The 21,983-nt window shown below is 49.9% G+C and overlaps 1 protein-coding gene across 1 annotated transcript; it reads right to left on the reverse strand.

Annotated features, from left to right (window-relative positions):
- Positions 1 to 646: 646 nt before the first annotated feature.
- Positions 647 to 21,199, reverse strand: LOC132082517 (eosinophil peroxidase-like). Its single transcript, XM_059486822.1, has 13 exons — positions 21,086 to 21,199; positions 19,790 to 19,883; positions 18,106 to 18,281; positions 15,968 to 16,088; positions 13,613 to 13,742; positions 12,370 to 12,576; positions 10,884 to 11,199; positions 8,734 to 8,894; positions 7,076 to 7,322; positions 6,493 to 6,663; positions 4,272 to 4,509; positions 2,712 to 2,926; positions 647 to 1,560 (listed from the first exon to the last, which is right to left on the reverse strand). Exons 1-13 carry the CDS (start codon positions 21,156 to 21,158, stop codon positions 1,532 to 1,534), a joined length of 2,178 nt encoding a protein of 725 aa, XP_059342805.1. The 5' UTR covers positions 21,159 to 21,199; the 3' UTR covers positions 647 to 1,531.
- Between the last annotated feature and the right edge of the window lie 784 nt (positions 21,200 to 21,983).

Consider the following 21,983-nt stretch of genomic DNA (forward strand, 5'->3'; position numbering starts at 1 on the left):
AAAGTGAATGAGGCCTCAGCAGAGCTGGGAGGGAGAGATGCCCTCCTGAAACCAGCAGCAGAGGTTGATCAAGGCAAACCATCCCATCCCAGCTCCTGCAGGAGGCAGCCCCACCTCAGGAGCTCCACTGACCAAGGCAGGTACATGCCAGGCACCCTGTGGATAGTCCCCATGTTGCTGTACCAGCACTGCATATCTTTGATCAAGTTGATAAATAAGTCAAATTGTCCAAATTTCAGCTTGGCTAGAAAGAAAAAATCATCTGTCTGTGCTCAGTGCACACAGAGGGGCTGCAGGTGCTTTTGAGCCAGTCACATCCTCCCCCAGAGGGGAACTGCTGAATTTGACAGGTATTGAATGATACTCTGCCCCAGGTGGGCTGAGCAGACACACAGCTATGCCACAATTAGACAACCAGGATGGCAAACCAGAGCTGGAGACACTGGGACACCCCAGCCAATACCTCCTACCCATCAGTGCTGACTTTCACACAGGAGTTGGGGTCAGAGGCTTCAGCAAGAAATACCTTCTTTCATGAACAACACACAGCTTCTGGAACTGCCCTTTCCCAATATTCCCACAGAAAACCTGCCACCATCCTCCACTCATGTATGGTTGCTGCACCTTTTATGAAATGTAAAGAACATTTTGGCCTCAGCCCAAAATTGCAATTTATTAAGCAATACTAGGAATATAGCAGATTACAGAGGAAGGAGAAAGTGGGTTTGATCCCTTCCAGGAAAAGGCAAAAAGCTGGATTGAAATCAGAATAGTTACTACTTTCTTGTATGTTCAGATTGTTTTTATCTTTGCCAGGCCACATCCCACCAGCTCTACAGGCCAGTGCTGAGTAACTTTGGCTCATGCCAGGCCTCAGGAATCATTTGTCACAGGTTTCTGTCACATCAGAGGATGTTTTGGGCATTCTGGACTATGAGAAATAATAGTGAGAAAACTCTCACCCATATGGCAAATTTCTTCCTTCCATATTGGAGCAAAACCTGACACAGGGGATTTTAGGACAGTGTGTTTGGGGTGCAGGACAGCTATTTCTTCTTCTGTCAGAGGCATCCTACCATTAATACATTTTCTCTGAAAACTGATGAATTTATTTCTTTCAAACAAAAAAATTGGAGAACAAAAAATCTACTGTTATTCCAATGCCTTGATCTGTCTTTGGGGGTTGAAAATTTTAAAAGAAAGGTCAAAAACATGTTTGATGGTAAATCTTGGTGAAGCATTGTGTGGTTCCATGGCCTAAGCCAGCAGCTGGTGTGACTTGGGATCAGCCTCTGGACAACTCATTTCACTTGGCTTTGTGATACTGAGTGATTTCACAGATCTGGGATATCTCTTCACTAAGTTCTTTTATTCCTGGGCTGCATCCCACTTCAGGCTTCATGCAAATCAAGCTGAGCAAATGACAGAACTGTGCCCAAACGTTGCAGGCAGTGAAAGCATAAACACAGTAAAAATTAATAATCCACCTCAGCAGCTTCCCAACTCTGGACATCTGGGAAATCCTCAGCATTCAGCATTTAAAGTCACCAGAATCTTTTTCTAGAGGAGATAAAAAGCATTGTGTTAATAGATAAGAACCTGAAATATCTCCCTGATACCTTGTGGGATTTGTTTCCACAGTTTAGGCTGGAAAGGAGGGATCAAAATTTGGTATTATGAAAGTGTGGCAGGACCTGACTGTCAGGGGAAAGCAAGGATGTTTTGCTTGGAAAATACACAGGAACAGCTTGCACTTCTCCAGGGAGAGCCACTCTTCCCTACATCTACTTCCCAGGGATTTCAGGGAGCATTTTGGAAGGAGTTAGATCTTAAGAATTTTACAAATCTTAAAGGCAGGTAAGAGAAATAGTGTAAAAATAGGTGACAACTGTACAAGCAGAGATCAAAACCAGAAGCCCTTCTATAGACTGGGAATTCATTTTCAAATGCTGAGTTGCTTTTGGCCTTACAAGGATGTGCTAACAAACAGCATCTTGACAGACAGACAGAGAGAGCCTTCCCAGTCTGGGCATTGTTTCCCGTGGAGTAAACCCTGGCATCACTAGTGAAGAACTAAATGGAAAGTCTATTAATCAGAAAAAAGTCCCAGAATTCCAGAACGGTTCAGGCTGGGCAGGGGCCCAGAGGGTCCCTGGTGCCACCCATCAGCTCGGGCAGGGCCATCCCCGAGCACAGGGCACAGCATTGTGTGCACAGGGCTCTGCAGGATCCCCAGTGCTGAGGGAGACTCCAGCCCCTCCCTGGGCAGCCTGCTCAGGGCTGGGCACTGCCCAGGGCACAAGTTGTGCCTCCTGGGCAGGGGCAGTGCTGGGCTCAGGCCCTGCCCGTGGCTCTGGTGCCGCTGCTGGGCCTGGAGCAGAGCCTGGGCCCTGCTCTGCCCCTCCCTGCACACAGGGACAGCCAGGCCTGAGGGCCCCTCTCAGCTGGGGCTCCTCTCCAGCCTGAGCAGCCCCGGCTCCCTCAGCTTTTCCTTGTTAGAAAAAAAATCTCAGAATAGGGCACTTGGCTTGCTCTGCCAGAAAATCTGCATTTTGTAGAAGCCACTCTAAGTACACCTAGTGAACTGGAGCATCTAAAGCTGTACCTGGCACACAGGTCCAGCTCCATGTTAGGGAACTCAGTTTTAAACCCCAGGGTCTGGCTTTCACAGGTGTCTGCAGGCATGACCTGCTGCGGTTTGCAGATCATACCTTGCTCCTCGGTGCTCTTTGACTTCCAGGGTCTGAGGTCCAGCTTTGGGATCTGACTGCAGCTCACAAAGCCATGGGGATATCTGTTAGCCTGGAAGATATTCCTTGATACTTTAGTGATGTGGGTATTGTCACATATTATTCGTGACAAGGAGATTTTGGCCAGTGAACGGCGCTGGCAAGGAGTGAAAACCCCAGGGTTCTGCCACCAAAACCTGAAGGAGAAAGAAGACACAACAGATTTTTGCCTTCTGCCTTCTTCACACTGATGACTCCCACAATATTAATTCCCATTAACACTAATTTCTTCTGCCAAGAACAAATTTGAATTTATATTATTTAAATCAAGAGCCCTGACTCGACAATTGGATAATTGTCAGTCTCACAATCTGAAGGTCATGAGTTTGATGCTCCATTTATCGTCGGCCAGGGTCTGTGCACAAATCACAAACAGGATGGGACTGCTGAGGACGCCGTCTCAAGCTGTTGTATTTTCCAGCATCAGTCTCATTACATGGTGATGACAATGGGAAGATGCCAGCAGCAGACAAAGAACTTAAGGTTACAACTTACTTTAAAAGTTTTTTGACCAATCACACAGTGCAAAAGCAGACTGACAGCAGTTCTATCCAATCACTATAAACACATGTACCTGTGGTTAAAACAATGCTCGCTTCTTTCGAATAAAAGACCTGCTTGTAAGCCTTGAGAGACAATGCACAGAGCTCCATTATTAAGGTTAGAATTTCCTAACATCTGGCTAGATGTACTTTGCTGTAGCTTAGGGAGTTATTCTAGACAAGCATTAATACACAGACCATTGTTCTATTTGTCCTTACTTTTCTACTTCTCATATAATTTTTCTGCTGAAAAACCTTATGACTACTGCTTAGCTCCAATCACAGTTCTGCTGTCTCTGAGGCCTGCCTTTTGCAGCTTTCCCAAAACCCTCTGATTTTAAAGAGTCCCACAATTATACCTTGCTTTTCTTTTGGCCATGGACAGGTAACAAAGATGCAATTTAATTAATTGTCCTCAGATGAGGCACAGGTACCCTCTTTCAAATAGGAAAGTTTGCACAGACTGTACACAGGCTATGGCCACAGCCAAATGAGTGCCATGTTGGAACAAGCCCTGTAATTATTCAATTTTTTAGAAAAAGGTTTGTTTCCAGCCATAAGAACAGGATTTCTAGATGTGCAACAGACTGTTTGACCCTAAGTTCCTCATCCTGGAGTTTCAGCTTGTACTAAGTCTTTCTCAGCAGAAGTGTTTCCCAGAAACATGGGTTGTGATCCCATATTCAGGCAATATTGCTGGCAGGTACAGGGATCTTGCTTCAGAATTCCAGCATAAAATGGGGAATGTAACTCACTGCTGCACCTGAAGCCCCTGAGCAACCTCAAGGAGGAGGAGGAGGAGCTCAGGTGTGTTGAAACCTCAGCAATGCTGAAGTGATTTTGGCTGACAAGAAAACCCCAACCCACCACATCCATCACAAGCAAAAATCAAACACTGCCACATGTGCTCTGAGGTTGGGACACCCAGTTCTCCTCTCACCTGTCCCCATCACGAATGTTCCTGAACTGGGTGCCAATGAGACAGGCCATGAGAGGCCCCACCCGGCCTCCTTTCACAAAGGGCTCTGCAAGGGCCCCAATCCAGATGTCAATATTCTTTGGTGTCCCATAGAGCTTCAGGAATTTCCTTGCCAGGTTCTGATTCCTCAACACGTGCCCGAGTGACTCCACTCCAGAGGGCTGTGAGAGCCTGCAGAATTTTCTCCAGGAGTTGTAACCTGCAAGCAGTTGAATGTCAGAGCAGATAGAGCAGTGATGTACTACCTCCCCGAAAAGATTTTTCCCTCTCCTTCTCAAAACTGGGACACTAGTAAGGCACCAAAATGTTTAAAACATTTTTCTATATTTCTGTTAAAGCTACTGCCTTCCCACTCCTCCAGAGCCAGCTCCCCCTGTCTGTTTTTGGAGTGCCATGTATTTGCAGGTGGGAGCTGTACCACCACCATCCACCTCCACTCAGCAGGGATGCAACAGATGCTGACTTCACTGAAAGAGAACGTGGACAAAATGTTGATGGCCCCTCTCTCTGTACAACAGGAGAATGACCAAGTCCTTCTCCACAGCTGGTCCCTGTCCAGCCATGGGGACAAGCCACCCACTCCACACAGCCCAAGTTACTTCAGCCACCAGACTTTGCCAGCTGGACTAATTTTTCTGGACTGTAAACAGCCAAAAATCCACTGTGCCACAAGTGGTGCATAATTCTGCATCTTGGTGGAGGAGATGAGATGATGCTGCAGCAAACACCTCTGCTGTTAGCAGGATGTCATGGAATCACGGAACAATTTGGATTGGAAGGGATAATAAAGTTCATCTCATTCCACCCACTGCCATGAGCAGGGACACCTTCTGCTATCCCAGGTTGCTCCAAGCCCTGTTCAGCCTGGCCTTGAGCACTTGCAGGATTGGAGCAGCCACAGCTTCTCTGGGCAACCTGTACCAGGGCCTCACCAACCTGACAGGAAAAATTTTTCCTGATATCCATTCCAAACCTACTGTCTTATGTCTAAAAAACATGGAGCATTGGGAGCAAAAGACACAGCATATGGTGCCTAGATGACACTACTATCAAACATTTCCAGGACACTGAGAATTTGCTCAATCGGAAAATTAATTAGGGAGGGATTTTGACCTTGCTATGCCATCACCACCTTCGTGGATGTCTAATATAAAGGGGTACAGCACTCATAGGTGGGTTGAGACCTAAAGCTAAGCCCAAATTCACTAGGAACACATGTTACTCCCACCATGTCAGGTCTGGAAACCCAGGATTTGTAGTTCTGATCAGGTCTGCATGATGGTGTTTCTCAATAAAGCATGGAAAAATCACAACCTTATGTTGTGGCCAAGGCAGAGCAATCCTGTGAGCTGATGATGCCTCTGGATGTACTGCAAAGCCTCTGACTGGGCTTAAAACCCATGTATGCAGCTCAGTTTTCATCTCAGTTTCAAACAGGAGCCCTATTGCATCTCTCAGGATGTTGCTTACACAGCAGCTCTGGGCTCTTACCTCAGCATAATGACACTGTTGTGTAAGGACCCACTCAGGAGCCAGCTCTGAAGTGCTATCAACAATCTATTTCTCAAGACCATCTTGCAATGCCATTACACTGGTTTTGCACCTTGAAGAGCCCTGAGAGTGGTTCTGACATGCTTGGTTGTTTTTTTTTTCTCTGGGACACAGATTTAGTAAAGAAATTATGAAGAGATTTTCTTTACATATTGGAAACTGCTCTTCCAGTCATGCGTGGCTGGGCTGGACCCTACAGATGGTTGCAGAGAAGCCACAGAGGACTTTCAGCCCTAATTCCACTCCTGCAAACTTGTTGCTGAACTATTTTACCATTTTTTTCACTTGGACAATAGAAACAAGTCAATCACTGAACACCAAGCTCTGGTCTGTGCAATGAGCTATGTATTGCCTCCACGTCTCTCATGCAGGTTCAGCCAGGCTTTGCCTTCAGTGCTCAACCTCCACCCACTTACCTGTGGTGGTTCAGAAACAAGGAAAAAGTTTGGGAAAGAGCATCACAGAATCACTGAATATCCTGCACTGGGAGAGATACATAAGAATTACTGAATCCAACTCCTGAGTAATTTCAGCCAAGCATGGGTTGGAGAAGCTTCTCAATGTTTAATCACAAAAATGCCTGATTTCCACTTGTTTTTCTTTGTAAGCTCTGCTCCCACAGCTCACTTACCTGGAAGGCCATGATCTCGGCTGCGCTGCATGTTGAGTGCAGCTAAATCAAACCCAATCCTCTCAACCTGCTCAAAGAGCCGGTCCCGGAGCTCGCCCACCACCATCTGCTGCTGCGTCATCAGCTTGGCCTGGTTGGCCATGAGGCTCCGGAGATAGGGATCAATCCCACCTGCACAGGTGGCACAGGGAAACTGGGATCAATTCCACCTGAAGCAGGGACATGTGAGCAGTGCAGGGAGGACAGTGTGTGGCTAAGAGGCCCCAGAGAGGGGAGCACAGCTCATATTTAGTTATAAGCTACTACATGAGAATCAATTTCCCTGCACTTTAAAGGATTAAGAAGAAAATACTTTGAATAATGTTCTTCAAGGCCACAGCAATGAAGTGATCAGACCACTTTGGAACATGATGGGCTGCCCTCATCTACAGGGGACAGTTCTGTTGGGACAATTCTGGCTGGTAGTAAAGGCCATTTAATACATTGAACACAAAACACTTTTAAATTTGGCTGAACCAGAAGTTCATCCAGAGAAGGCAAAAAAGACAAATGAAATAAACCCACACTGCAGAAAAGGATTTACCTTCTTGAATGATTCTCCAGACAGCAAAGAAGGAGGTTCTGAGCTGAATTTCAGGAGTTATGGGTCTGTAATATTCATCTAGGCGGCCAACAGTTGGAGGGATTGAGGCATGAGCAAAGCGAAAAGCCAAGGTGAAGACATTGGATATCCGAGGATCCACAGACTCGTTGTAGCCCCGGTAGCGAGGAATGAGCCTGTGGAACTTGCATCCCAACAGGAGAGGCAGGTAGTCCCTGTAAGTTATGATCTAGGGGGAAACAAGGAAAGGGTGAACTGTTAATGTCTTGGCCATCAGTTTCTGTGGGAGCAAAGATGATTTTCTTGTTCTCTGTGCCACAGCACTCTGGCAGGTCAGAGCAACATAATAATAGGTTGGACTCAATGATCTCAGAAGTCTTTTCTAATCTAATTGGTTCTGTGATTTTGTGAAGATAAAAGCCTGCCAAATCCTCCCCAATATTGGCTCCTTGTAACCACACCACTCCCATCAGGCAGGCAGAACTGCACCCTTCGTGCCTCAGATAGCAAAGATAACATCAGCAGATAACAGGGGTAGCACCACCCACGGGCAGCTCCCTGAGTCCTCCCACAGCAGAGATTTCCAGTCCTGCTCTCTTGTCTCTCTGGGATATTGAGGAGGCAGCACAATATAATTTAAAAAAGAAAAATCAAATTCTGTGTCAGTAGGAGAAAATGGACTAATTGTTTGAATACTGCATGAAGATGGAACCATTGATGTAAACACAATGATGGAGATGATGCTTTTTGGACAATCCTTTGAATGTTTGCCTTGCCCAACATGTTTTTTCAACGATACAATAATATTTAAATGGGCAGCATTTAAACATAAACATTTTGATATTCCTGTTTTTTATTTTTGTTAAACCAGCTCAGAAGACAGGCTTCAAAGGAAGTGCAGTGCCTTTGAAACCCCATGTCCCTTTCTCTCATAGGATCCAGGCTTTCCTGCCAACTGTAAAAAACCTCATCTGGCTTTGAGGCCATTCCTGCTTGAAACTGGAGGCTGGACAAGAGACTTTGGGAAGGCTCTCCCAAGCACAGAGGTGCTTGTGTGACCCCAGGACCCCATTCAGGGTCAAGTCTGGAGTAGTGTGTCAAGCTAGTCAAGATTGTGTGGGGTGGTCAAAGGGTGCAGCCCTGTCCCAAGGAGACACCATGATGGGCTCCACCAGCACACGGGGCTTCTTCATAGAATCCCAGAATGGTTTGGGTTGGAAAGGACCTTTAAGATCATTCCCATAGGCAGGGAATCATCAAGAGGAAGGGATTCACAACCTGAGGAATTTTAATCCAAATTTCCAGGACCGTTTTTTTCAGGTACAAAACAGTGGTTAGAAAAGCTTTTCCTCTGACTTTTCTGTCTGTTCCTCAAACAAAAATGTGCCAATAAAAACCTCATCAAGCACTTTGTAAATTTAACAGTAGAGGTATATAAAACATTCAGGGGCCCCCTCTGTGCTTGTCATTCCAGGTATCTCTGTGTGATTTTGCTTTGGTCAAAAGGGGCTGGAGGAAAGAATTTCGTCCTCTCACCCCTGAATCCTGCACCCTTTGGCCACCCTGCACTAGCAAAATCTAACACGTGAACCCTGTGAGACTGCAGGCAGAGCCAGGACAGGTGGGATGATGGCTGGTACCTGGATCATGGCTCCCAGGATCTTTCGTGCCTCCTGGTAGAGCCTCTCATCATTCCAGTGGGGATTGAGGCTTCTCAGCTTTCCAGCCAGGCGGTTGTGCTCCCGCACAAAGAGCGTGTGCATGCAGGCCAGCTCCAGCATCTCACTGGCACGAGTGTCACCTGGGAGGGGCACACATGACACTGGAGTGGGAAAGTCACATTGGGAAGCACACACAGAGGAATTTTTAGATGTCTCAATATTTGTGTTGTGAAGAAAGTGGGTAAGAAACACAGAGGAGGAGAGGGAAACCGAGGATCAGACAGCACCAGGCAAAAGCTGAATTTCTGCTGAGGCAACAAAAGCCAGGTGTTGTCCTGGCTGTGCTGAGAATAACAGAGAGGTGGGGAAAGTTTCAGTGAAGGGCTGGGAGCATTAACTTAAAAAGTTAAATACAAGTAGGTGTTCTCCAGGCTCCCATATCAGAGATGTTTGGTCTCACGGCTCGAGAGAGAAATGCAAATGGGCAAAGGGAAGTCAAGATGGCCAAGGAAGCTCTGAAACTCAGCAGGTCTCCTTCAAACCAGCTGAAACTGTGGCCAAAGCAAGGTGACAGTCACAAACAGGCTCTCTGGGGAGTAAAAGGAAAAGCAAAATGAGTCAACTTGGAGGAATAAACAAACAGCATCACAATAAAATATCAAATCTTTCTTCAAACATCTGGGGCAGGAAACGCAAGAGCAAGCAGGTGATGAGAGCATAGGCAAGCACTCAGAGAAAAGTAAACATGTTGTATTTAGTCCCCTTGTCCTACAGCAAATGGAGGCATTTGCTCCTGCACTTGGCACAGAGCCCCTTTCATCCACTCTCAAAGGCTGCCTGTGAGGGACTGCGGAAGGAGGAACAAATGCAGCACTGTCAGGTTTCCCTGAGCAGAATGCATCCAGACAGAGCTCCCAACAGAGCTCTGGGAGGAAACGTTGAGCCCTGGGAGGCAACTGCACATGTAAAACTCCCCCAGTTCTCAGGGACCGGAAAAGTCACAAATCAGACACTGAATTTTCAAAGGCGCTTCCGATGCAGCCTGAACTGATAAATTTTCCCATCAAAGAACTGATGGGTCTGTTCCAGCCACGGAACAGGAACTGCTCCTTGCTGAGAGTCTGCAGGGGCCAGAAGCCCCTCCTGGGAATTATCTGATGCTCCTGCCCACTCTGCTTCTCACTGAGCACCTGCCTTTGGCCACAGGTCCTGCGTGGCCCTCACCAAGGAGAGACCTGCACAGAACTGGGGGACCAGGTGAACACATGGAACAACGTATGGGACAGGTGGAATGCTGTGGGAGCCTGGAGGGAGAGGGAAACACCATGAGCTTTAAAGGAGAGAGCTGATGGATTCCAAGGACCATGGGGATGTTCAGAGGAACTTTGGCCAGATATAAAAGGCGCCAAGGGAATGGAAAGCAGCTCCACAGGTGATGAGACCTGTTGTGCCCTGAAGCTTTCTCCAGCACTGCCACAAGCATCCTGGTGTGGCCAGAGCCAGCAAGAGTCAGTTGAGAAATCCTGCTCTCCAAAAGAAATAGGCCATGGAGACACTAATTCATGAGGTATATCAGAAGCATCCATCTCTGGGGTCCCACAGGCTTGTGGAAAGTACTCCCAGTACTCCCTCAGCCTTCACAGTGGTGGGAACACACCTTAAAAGGCCATCTTGGTCAGGTATTGGCCTCATCCTCATTCCAGCTGGGATCCGAGCTCCTCTCAAAGTGCAGCAGGGACATGCAAATGTTTCCTGCTGTGGCCCAGCACAGTAGTTGCACATCTGTTCCCATCCTGCTGGGACGGAGACAGCCATGGAAGGACAAGTACAGACCAGCCATTGCCTCCAGGCCAGGCTGCCATTGCTGTGCCTGCTTGGGCACTCTGGGCCCTACACCAGAGCTGCTGAGCGTGGATGAGACACCTTCACTCCAGGTTTATCCTCACAAACAAGACTTGGAGAGGGTGAAGACCTTCTTCCTACCTAGCACAGCCTGTCCCAGTCTTTCATGATTTGCTCCATTCCATTTTCTATTTAAATAATAAAAACAAACAACTGAAGAAGTGAGCTGGAGATGGTGGAATTGCCTGCTCCAGATTCCAGGTTTGGGGTGCAAGCACCCAACTCACCTGCAAGAAAACAAGGGATTCGAGCCGGCCCGCTGGCCTTGAGGCAGGGCTCCTTCCTCATGGGGCCGAAGGGCATGTAGGCCCTGCCCCTGTCGGTGAAGTTGCGGTTCACAGCCAGGAGGCCGCTCTGGCTGCCGCGGTCCCGCAGCCGCTCAGCCAGGGCGGCCTCGCTGCCGTACACGACGCTGCCATCCAGGAAGGAGGTGAGGGCGTTGATCTGCTCTCGCACCGCCCGGGCCCACGGGCAGGCCGCCGCCGAGCGGAAGAAAGGGAGGCAATCCCTCCTGTTGGTGATCCGGGGGTCGTTGGGTGGGATCTGCAGATGGAGAAAAGGAAAATTCATGAAGGTGGAGCCAGGCAGGAGCCCTCTCACAGGGCATAAGGGTCAGATTGACAACAGAGATGCTGCTTTAGGAGCCCAAGTCCCAAACAGCCTGGAGCCTAAAGTCCTATGGATTCCTAAAGTCTTTCCCTTGAAAATAAATATATTGGATTACATCTTTAATGCTCAGTTTTCTTATCTCTATATCTACACCACAGAGAATTTTCATCCAGTATGTGTGACCCTTCCTTCCAGCACTCTCAAATGTATGTCAGGGAAACACTCAGTGATGTTCCATCCCATCACAGTTTTCCTCGAGAAGAATTAGGAGGACATGTAGAAACCAGAGCTGTAGCAGAACTTCAAAGGTGGGAGAGAAGCGCTGCAGGAGGGACATGGACATGATTTGGTGAAAAGAAAGCTCAGGGGGCCTTTGTGGCTCTGCACAGCTCCTGACAGGAGGGCACAGCCGGGGGGTCGGGCTGTGCTCCAGGGAACAGGGACAGGAGCAGAGGGAACGGCCTCAGGCTGGGCCAGGGCAGCTCAGGGGGGACAGCAGCAGGAATTTCCCCATGGAAAGGGAGCTCAGCACTGCCAGGGGCTGCCCAGGGAGGTTTGGAGTGCCCATGCCTGGAGGAGTCCAAGGAAGTCCTAGACGTGGCACTCGGTGCTGTGGGCTGGGTACAAGGTGGGGATGGGGCACAGCTTGGACTGGATGATCCTAGAGGGCTTTTCTAACCCCAATGCTTCTGTGATTCTGTGATCTGCTGGAGCAGGGATCAGGATGTGATTTCTGATAATGCCACAGGCACTGCTGGGAGATCTCAGCACTCCCTTGTCCTGTGCAAAGAACACTGAAGTCCCACAGATTTTCTGGAGTATTGACACTCCCCAGTGTCTGTCTGTGACATTTCCTGTTTTCCTGGCATCAACTGTGCTACCTTTGCACAACAGCTCCAAAGAAAAACCACCTTGCTGAGGGAGATGGCCAAATGCCTGGAAACCTGGCAGAGTCTGTGCCTGAATCCAGGGCCTGCCCCTGGAACACAGCACTGCCACCACACAGAGTGCTGTGACCTCCTTGGCCTGTTCTGGGAGGATATTCCTGGTTGGAGAGCAGATGCCCTCTCCCTTCCTCCCCTGGAAGAAGGAGGCTGCCTGTACCTGGATGGGAAAGCAGGGAGGCTCCTTTGCACAGCTGGTGTCACAGTCTGTCCCACCACTGAAGGGGACTCTGGCTGGGGTTTCTGGGCTGAAATCCAGGTCGTGGTCAATAAACTGGCCCCACTGCATGAACATGAGGGATCTCTGCTGGTCCATCTGCAGCAGCTCCGGGGGGAAGCGGACAATCTCGTTGGACACTTGTCGAACCTGCAGGGGTGGAGGCAGAACACACTGGCGGGAAATGACGTGTGTGAATGGGTCCACCCAGCTGCGGGGTCATTAGCAAAAATTCCCGGGGCACTTCTTGTGTTTTGCAGACAAAAAACCCTAAATGTGTCTGTGCAGGAAGGTGTCATGATCACCAAGTGCCCTTCGCTGAGCACAGTGCTGCTCTGGCTCTAGGCAGGACTCTGAACCTCCAGGCCAAGACTGTCCCTTGATGGACCTGGGGAAATAGCTAAGCAAGCCTGGGAAAGGGAGACAAAACAAATTTTAATATATATATATATATTTTTAATAGAAGTGTAGAAAAAACAGCCCCAGGGAATTTCTGAAAATTATCTTGAAGTCCTCCTCCCTACTCATCCCTTACTCAGCAATCACAGTTCTCCCACCTCCATGTATTACTGCAGAAAAAGTGGACACAGTGCTGTGGAAGGAGGTTAGGAAGTACAAGAAATCCATGAACACAACCCCAGCTCCTCCTCATCAGAGCTGTTGCACCAAGCTCAAGTGACCAAAAGCCACCTTACAGTGTCCCTGCTCACATCCAGGTGCCATGAGAGCCACAACCCCTGCACTTCACCCAAACAGGGACCCCCACATAGCATTTCTGGTCATACAATTTTTGGTCTGGGGATTCCCTGGCTTACTTTATCCTCTGGAATAATTGCTTTTCAGAAACAACTGCCACAGACCAAATAAAAAAAGGTAAGTAAAATAATTTGGCTTAAATGCACTCAATTTAAAAGAACATATTGTGTAATTCTGTATCCCTCCTGTGATTCTGCAGCAATCAGATTAATTTTCCTTTGCTTTTCCTGAAGACACGGGACTTAGAAAGCATTCCTAGTAGATCCCCCTGGATATTCTCAGACCATCACCCTGCAGCTGGTGAATCTAAGCCCCTCTCACCTGATCCACAGTTCCAGGTAGTGGATGAGCACTTTGATGCCTGCACTCTGTGCTAGAAGTGACAATCCCTAGGCCTGACACTGTGTTCTGAGACTGTTACAAACTTTACCAGTGGAAGGGGGAACCCAGAGAAACGTTTTCCTTCCGTCCACCCGCGAGGCACGGACACGCCATCCTCATATTCCGCCGGCAGCCACCTGGCCAGGGCTCTGTTGGAAGCTCCTAGGGATGGGTTCCTCCTGTCAGAGGCAATGGGAAAACAGCAAACAGTTGGAGCCAAGAGCTTGTGGATATGAAGAAACATGGACTTGGAATGGGAGCACGCCATGGCTGGGGAACTGCTGCAGCTCTGTAGGTTTGGTGCTATCAGTAAACCTTAGGATTAATAATAACAACAACAGCAATCATAGAATTGTTTAGGTTGGGAAAGACCTTTAATAATCTGCCCCAACTTTCATCTTCTCCCAGGCAAGAACTCAGGTGCCCCTGATGTCATCCAGCCTGAAAAAAGGCCCTCAGGCTGTGGCTGGAAAACAAAGTTGGAAGCTGAACACCATGGAAAAGTGGAGGAGCCTTTGAATGGAATTACCTATGGTCTTGAACATAAATTGGGGGATTTGGACTGTGAGGTTATTGTGCTGGGTGATTTTCTGAAGTTCATTAATGAAGAGTCCCTGCCCATTGCAGGGGGTTGGACTAGATAACCTTTAAACCTTTTCAAAATCACTTCCAGTGCAAACAATTCTGTGACTCTATGATTGTAGTTTGATTAGATGTCCTAAAGTGACTTTATGATGCTCGTATCCCCATTAACCTGTTTAGCCCAGAAATAAGTTTTGCACCTTTAAGATTGGTTCTGAGAGCGAAGTGGTGGGGGAGAGAAGCAGCAGCAGTTTGTTTTCAGACACTGCACTCGCTCCTCCACATTCCTGCTCCTGGACTGTGTTGTCTGCAGCACAGAGAGACAGTGGCACAGAGCTCTCCTTTGCTTTTTAGTCAGTTTTTAGCTAGCTGAGGCAGAGAAGTTCTCTGGTCTGTAGTTTTTCTTTTTCTTTGGAGCTGTTCAAACCTGCTCTGGCCTGAACATCCAGGGGAGCACCAGCAGCTCCACCTGAGGCCCACTAGGCCGGGCCGGGCCTGCGACATTTCCAGCACTGAGGGACTGACCAGAGACTGAGTGAGTTGAGCTGCAACCTGGGGAGGGACCTTCTCAGTTTGTCATCTCTTTTGGAGCAGCAAGGGGTTCTATTGTTTAATATTGTTCTTTTTTTTTTTTTTTTTCTTGTGCTAGTGAATGCTTTGCCTGTTAAATGAAGGGGAGGGGCAGCTTGAATCTGCTTTCTAGAGGAACCCCTTTGGAGGTTCTCTCCCAAATTTTCTCTAAACCAGGACAAATACACCATTAAATCCTTAATCAGAGTAGTAACGTACTTTCTTTGGAGTGCATGTCCAAAGTGTGTTCTGTGGTGGCCTCTCACCCACAGGTAGCACTGCCCCAGGCAGTGGAGAAACAGAGCACAGCTGATCCCACCTTCCCCAGGGCCTCAGGTCTGGATCAGGTGTAATGGACCCATCCTTATCCCCCCCTTGAAGTGGAAGGAGGCAGGAAGGTCTCTCCTTTGTTCTTATACAATCCCCTCAAGGCTAAAGCACCCTGGAGCAGGCAGAGCTGGCTGAGCTCCTTCCTCTGCCTCAGCTGCTTCCAGGAGCTTCCCAGCTCTGTTTTTACAGGGAATGTTTCTGAACTGTCCCTGTCAAACACCCAATGCTCAGCAATTTCCCGTGTCTCCCACATTCCCATTCCAGCCATGGGAGGTGCAAGGAGGTGTTCTCCCAGCCTATATGCCCAGATTTCCTCCCACACAGAGTGGGGCAAAGAGATGGCTGGATCATGCCCAGTGTGGATTTAGGTCAGGAAACCCTCGGAGACCCTGCCTAGGGGCAGGGCCAGACAAAGAGTCTGTCCCCAACACGGAGCTCCTCCTGTTTTGGCAAAGAGCTGGTTCAGGTACAACACCAGGAACCTTCCCAACAGGACTGGAATTAACAGCTCCACACAGGACTGGAATTAACAGCTCCACACATTACTAGGAAATACTAGAGTGTGAGACTCCAAAACAACACGAATCTTCCGTGGAGAAGAGGGTCTACTTCTACTTATGGAGGATGCCTGACATCCATCTATAGAAAAATTTAGGTTAACCACCAGCCCAGATCACTGAGTGCCCCATGCAGTCCTTCCTTGGACACCTCCAGGAATGGGGACTCCACCAGCCCCCTGGGCAATTCCAATACCTGACCACTCTTTCCAGGAAGAAATTCCTCTTGATGTCCAACCTGAGCCTCCCCTGGTGCAACTTGAGTCCATTTCTTCTCCTCCTGTCCCATCCATCCATCCATCCATCCATCCATCCATCCATCCATCCATCCATCCATCCATCCTCCTGCTGACACAGCCCCTCACCTGTTGTTGCACTCTCCAGTAATGGTTCTGTAGCCAGAAGATGCACAATTTATTTTCTTATCCTGCTGGTCACATCCAGTGGCCTTGAAAATCACCTCCACCTGAGCTGGAGTCAGCAAGTCTGGCAAGGAATAAGGGAGAAAAAATCCATGCAGGAACACACTGGCTCTGCAAAGGTTTTCCTGTACCTAGTACCTGTACCTACCCCCATCTGCACAACCACAGTGTGCTGCCATTTAACTCTTCCTGCTCAAAGACATGCCAAGGATGTTCTTTGAGCAGCAGATGCTTTTACTGGTTTGGAATGCATCAAACCCAGCAAAGCTATCGTCAGATCTTATTTATAATCACATGTTAGGATCATGCAGCAGCAGAATGGTTTTCTAGTATTGCCTCTCCTCTCCTCTCCTCTCCTCTCCTCTCCTCTCCTCTCCTCTCCTCTCCTCTCCTCTCCTCTCCTCTCCTCTCCTCTCCTCTCCTCTCCTCTCCTCTCCTCTCCTCTCCTCTCCTCTCCTCTCCTCTCCTCTCCTCTCCTCTCCCTTTTTATCCCCCATAAAATGCAGTCACAGCTATCCTAGGGGCTGTTACAAGTTTTTCCCCTTGGAAGCAGCTCCCAGTGTGTGTCACCTACTCGGAGCTGCCTGGAAAAGAACCATCCTGTGGCTGGGCTCACCGAGGGCATTGTGTTTTGCTGTGCACATTTCCCTTTGTAGGGAAGTTAAGTGGCAGAGTTTAACAAGAAAGATCTTACAGAATCACAGAATCATGGAATGGTTTGGTTGGAGAGACCTTAAAGACCATCTTGCTCCAACTCCCTTCCCTTGAGAAGGATAGGGACACCTTCCCAAGTTGCTGCAGCCTGGCCTTGGACACTTCCAAGGGGCAGCTACAGCTTCTCTGGACAGCCTGTGCCAAGGCCTCAGCACACTCTCAGCCAGCAATTTCTTCCTGACATAATCCAAATCTCTCCTCTCTTATTTTAAAACCATTCCCTCTTTTCCTGTCACTATCTACCCGTGTAAAAAGTCCCTCCCTCTTTTTTATAAGCCCTTTTAGGAAGGGGCTCTGATATCTCCCCAGAGCTTTCTCTTCTCCAGGCTGACCCCCAGCTTTCCCAGGGAAGATGCTCCTTCTTGGCTTTTGCTGCTCACTCCACGTCCCAGCGCTTTGAGGTTTCCTGGTCACTGCTGCCACCAACAGTCTGGGTCACACATGGTTTAAAAGCCACTGGGCAGGTGGGTGAGAGGTGGCAGCCAGGGGGCCCTGGCAGGGCTCTGTAGTGGCACTGGAGCATCAGTCCTGGATGGAGAAGCTGGAGCTTTGCACAGCCAGTTCTGCCATCACCTTCCAACCCATCCTGTCCCAGAGCAAAGCCGGGGCACTCCATGATGTGCCTTATCCTGCCAGTGCTTTACTGTAATGTTGGTAAAGTGTTTGAGGCCAGGCTAAATGAGGCTTGGAGCAGCCTGGAACAGTGGAAGGTGTCCCTGCCCATGGCAGGGGTGGCACTGGATGGGCCTCAAGGTCCCTTCCCACCCAAACCATTCCATGATCCCCATATGTATATGGCAGGAGTCCTCCCTATGTGTCCCTGACCTGCTCCTTTCACTGACCCTGATCTGTGTCCTGTCAGCAGCCTGGCCTTGCCTGACTCCATCTCACAGAGGATGTTGTTCCTCCAGACACATGCTGAAATGTCCTCTCACATCTCCCCATTCTCTATTTGGACAGTGTTGTGTCTGTGATGTGACTGCAGTGCTGTCTGAGGTCTGGCTGAAGAATTGCCCTCCTTGGGGCCAAGCTGCTGGGAGCCATCTCTGGGTTTGCTCATTCCCTGCTCAAGCAGCAGAATATCCACCAAAGCCTTCCAGGCTTTGACCAATTGGAACTTGAACCTCCACACAGCAGAAGGAACCAGGGAAGTGCACAAAACACTTTCACTAACTGAAAAACCTCCCAATAATATTTAAAATGAAAAAAGAGCACAGAAAAATAACTCAGCTTTTCTTCACCGCAGCCACATGGGAAAGATTTGTCATAGCCCACCACAACCCCCTTTCCTTCACTCCTCCCAAGCCCCAGGGACCAAGCCCTGTGTCTTCCTCCTCTGCCTTCCTCCCAGCAGAGGGGGATCCTACCTGTGACGTTGAAGTCCCCCCTCACAGCCCCTTGCATTCTCTCTTTGAGCAGGCTCAGGGTGGTCTGCAGGTAATCCGCTGCCCGGACAGCCTCTCGTGTCCCCCCCACTGGCTGCTTGAAATATCTCAGGAGCTCTGCTGGGGTCAAGGCATTGTTCTGCAGGCTCTTCTTTATGCTGCAAGGGACAGGAAACCAAAATCTGAAACGGAGCAGGGGCAGGGATGCTGCAGTTGCACACCTGAGCATCAGGCACAGCATGTCTTAAGTCTGAACTGTTGGGCAGAGTCACTGTGAGAGGCCAGGGCTTCTCCTGGCACCCTCCACAGAGCAGCAGAGAGACCTGCAGGAAGGGAGCTCCTGAAACTGCCCAGCTCCACCTGCCAGAAGGCAAATGACATCCATGAGGCACCAAACCTTGCTCAACTGTTATCCACATCATCAATACCTCTCACTGTCTGGAGGCCTCAAAGGTCTCCAGGCCACCTGTCCTAAAGATGCTGGAGCCTCCTCTCAGCTGGAGGGGATTCAGAGTGTGGCTGCTGGCAGAGAACAGGTATGGGCTGGTAGGAAGCTGGACACTCCCAAAGCATGGCTGGGAGCCCCACAAAATGTCCTCACCGCAGCATCCAGCTGTTTGCTGCATCCCTTGGAGGGAATCACTGGAAATATGCAGGAGCCTGTTATGGTCTCAACTCAGGGCTCCTGCTCAGAACCCTGAGGGGTGCAACAGAGCCCAGAAATACCATCAGGTGCTGCTGTGAAGATGGGGAGGCCCTGGCATAGGGTGCCAAGAGGAGCTGGAAGCGTCCAAGGCCAGGCTGGATGGGGCTTGGAGCACCCTGAGATAGTGGAAGGTGTCCCTGCCCATGGCTGGGGCTGGAAAGAGATGAGCTTTAAGATCTCTTCCAACCCAAACCATCCAGGATTCTGCAATTCTTTGAAAACCGAGACAGAGGGGGTCACATTCCCAGTGACCTGACAGACTGCTGTAAAATCAGGGTGAGCAGCCAAAAGCTGCATGAGAGCCCACTGTGCTCCCAGGGCTCCCCACCCCACTGTCCCTGGGCTGCGGGGAGCAGGAGAGGCAGGGGAAGCTGCAGGAGAGGACAGGGATGGGACAGGGACAGGGGATAGGGACAGGGGATAGGGGACAGGGGACAGGGAGAGAGGATGGGACAGGGGACAGGGACAGGGGACAGGGGACAGGGGACAGGGACAGGCACAGGGGATAGGGGACAGGGACAGGGGACAGGGACGGGGACAAGGGACAGGGGACAGGCACAGGGACAGGGGATAAGGACAGGGGACAGGGACAGGGGACGGGGAGAGGGGACAGGGGACAGGGGACAGGGACAGGACAGGGGACAGGGACAGGGGATAAGGACAGGGGACAGGGACAGGGGACAAGGGACAGGGAGAGGGGACAGGGGATAAGGACAGGGGACAAGGGACAGGGGACGGGGGACAGGGACAGGGGACAGGGGATAAGGACAGGGGACAGGGACAGGGGACAGGGAGAGGGGACAGGGGATAAGGACAGGGGACAGGGACAGGGGACGGGGAGAGGGGACAGGGGACAGGGGACAGGGACAGGACAGGGGACAGGGACAAGGGATAAGGACAGGGGACAGGGGCAGGGGACAGGGGCAGGACGGAGACACGCCTCCCCAGCCCGGCTCTCACCGCTCCCGTGTACGCCTGTAGGCAGCATCCACCAGGTGCCGGGCCTCAGCCACGCTGCTGAGCAGGACCGTGTCCGACAGCTGCAGCGGCACATCTGGGCAGGGACAGGGAGGAGCAGAGGTGAGGGTGCCGGCAGGAGCACCCCTGCGCCTCCTGCACCTGGGAATTACACACAGCAGCGCTGGAGGCAAGTGCTGCTCCCTCTCAAGAGATCTGCATGTAAATGTATCCCTCAGGGGACTTTGAGAGTCTCTTCTGGGCATGAAGAGAATCCCTCCATCCGTGGAAGCTTCAAACAGCCCCAAACAGTGAGAGGCGCAGGCACCGTCTGTGCTGCCCTTTCCCAGCAGAGCATTGAATAGGGTGCCCAGAGCAGCTGTGGCTGTCCCACCCCTGGCAGTGCCCAAGGCCAGCCTGGATGGGGCTTGGAGCAGCCTGGAATAGTGAAAAGTGTCCCTGCCCATGGGCAGTGGGGGAATGGGATGAACTCTGAGCAATTCCCTTCCAATCCAAACCATTCTGGGATTCTCTGATTCTATGAGCAGCCTGATTTCCCGACGTCTTTCCCCAGTCCTTCCTGCAACCTCCTCCCCTTTTCACTACTCTCCTTCCTGCCCTGGGAGGAGCTCCCAAAATGAATTTCATCTCCCTCATCTGCTGGCTGTGGGTCACAGAAAGGAAGGGGACAGGCCCCAAGGGCTTCTCTGAGTGACAGCACTTTCCTACAGCTTCTGGAAAAGAGGAAAACTTCAGAAAATAGCACAAAGGGATAAACATCTCCCAAATCTCTCCAGTTTCTTTTAAATACCTTCCCAGATCAGCCCAGAGCTCACCTCTTGGACAATCCTGATGACAAAAATTACTGCCTGGACCACCATTTGAGGCAAATGAAAAGCCAGACATGTGCTTTTCATAAGGATTTGACATTGTAAATTAACAGATGGAGGTCTCCATATATTTTGGAGCAGTGATTCAGGGCTGGAAGAGGGAGAGTAACTGCCCCATCCCTACACTCCACAGGCCCTGGCAGCTCTCTCAGGTGCTGGCACAGGGAGGGAGACCCTGGTTCCATGGGCATGGACGAATGCTGGGAACTGATCTCCTTTACCTGATTTCAAGGAATCAGGCAGAATCTGGACTGGTAAAATCCTGAACAAGCCACAGGAGGTACAAACTGTGCCCCTTCTGGCACCTTTTCAGGGCTGTGCTGCTGAATGACAGTCTATTCCAGACACAGCTTGATCTTTCCCCCTCAGAAAATCCCCTGATCTGCAAACCCTGAGGGAAGGACAATACCGTAGGAAGAGGATACAGATGCCTGGAACAGGCTGAGGATCACCAGCAGCCCCAGGAAGGTTTCTGCCTTCATCCCTGCAAAGAAATGTAGGAGAAGACAACCAAGAACACATGGATGCATCAGAAGGTCCGTGCCAAGGTGGAGGATGGCACAGGAGCTCATGGAGCATCCCCTCCCAGTGCAACGCTTCCAGGAGGGAGTGCATTGCCCCAGAGCTCCTGTCAGTGCAATGTGGAAAAGGAGCAGCCTCCTGTCCCAGGGATACCAGCACTGCTGGGAACTGGGAATGTGCTGCTTGGGACCTCGGGGGCACCACAAAGGGGCCAGAACCTGCTGCCAGCACAGCACCCAGAGCGTGCAAGGGAGAGCTGCTGGGGAACAGGAAAGAGCCAGGATAGCACGGCAGGTCCTCTACACCTCTGCTTCTCTGCCTTTAGATTCCAAGAGTCCTCTTTGCAAGTAGTCATGCCACATACAATGTCACATAAAAACAGATAAGGACTGTATTCTCTTTATTCCTGTTTGGCCTGGGATTGAGGATATTCATGTTAAAAGTTACACCAAAAATTTGGAGGAAATAATACTTCAATATTTAGAATGTTGCTACAAAAATCACTATGAGTGAACTGTTTGTATTCCTCAATAGAGCCAGAGTGAAGCCAACCATGAACTGGCTATCACTCTATCCCCATAATTATAAAATGCAGCATTTATATTTGTGTTTTAATGGGAATCTATTCAGTTATTGCCTATCTGTTCCTCTAACATGGGCTGCAAAAGGAGTGGGAAGTATTTAATAGCCATTTAATAGATGTTTGGGAAGTTTTTCCCAAAGCTGACCCACTCACCTCCCAAGGCTGCTCCAAGCAATCAGCTCCCAGAATGAGCCCGGAGCTG

The sequence above is a fragment of the Ammospiza nelsoni genome, chromosome 21 (assembly GCF_027579445.1).
Source record: "Ammospiza nelsoni isolate bAmmNel1 chromosome 21, bAmmNel1.pri, whole genome shotgun sequence".
Lineage (NCBI taxonomy): Eukaryota > Metazoa > Chordata > Aves > Passeriformes > Passerellidae > Ammospiza > Ammospiza nelsoni.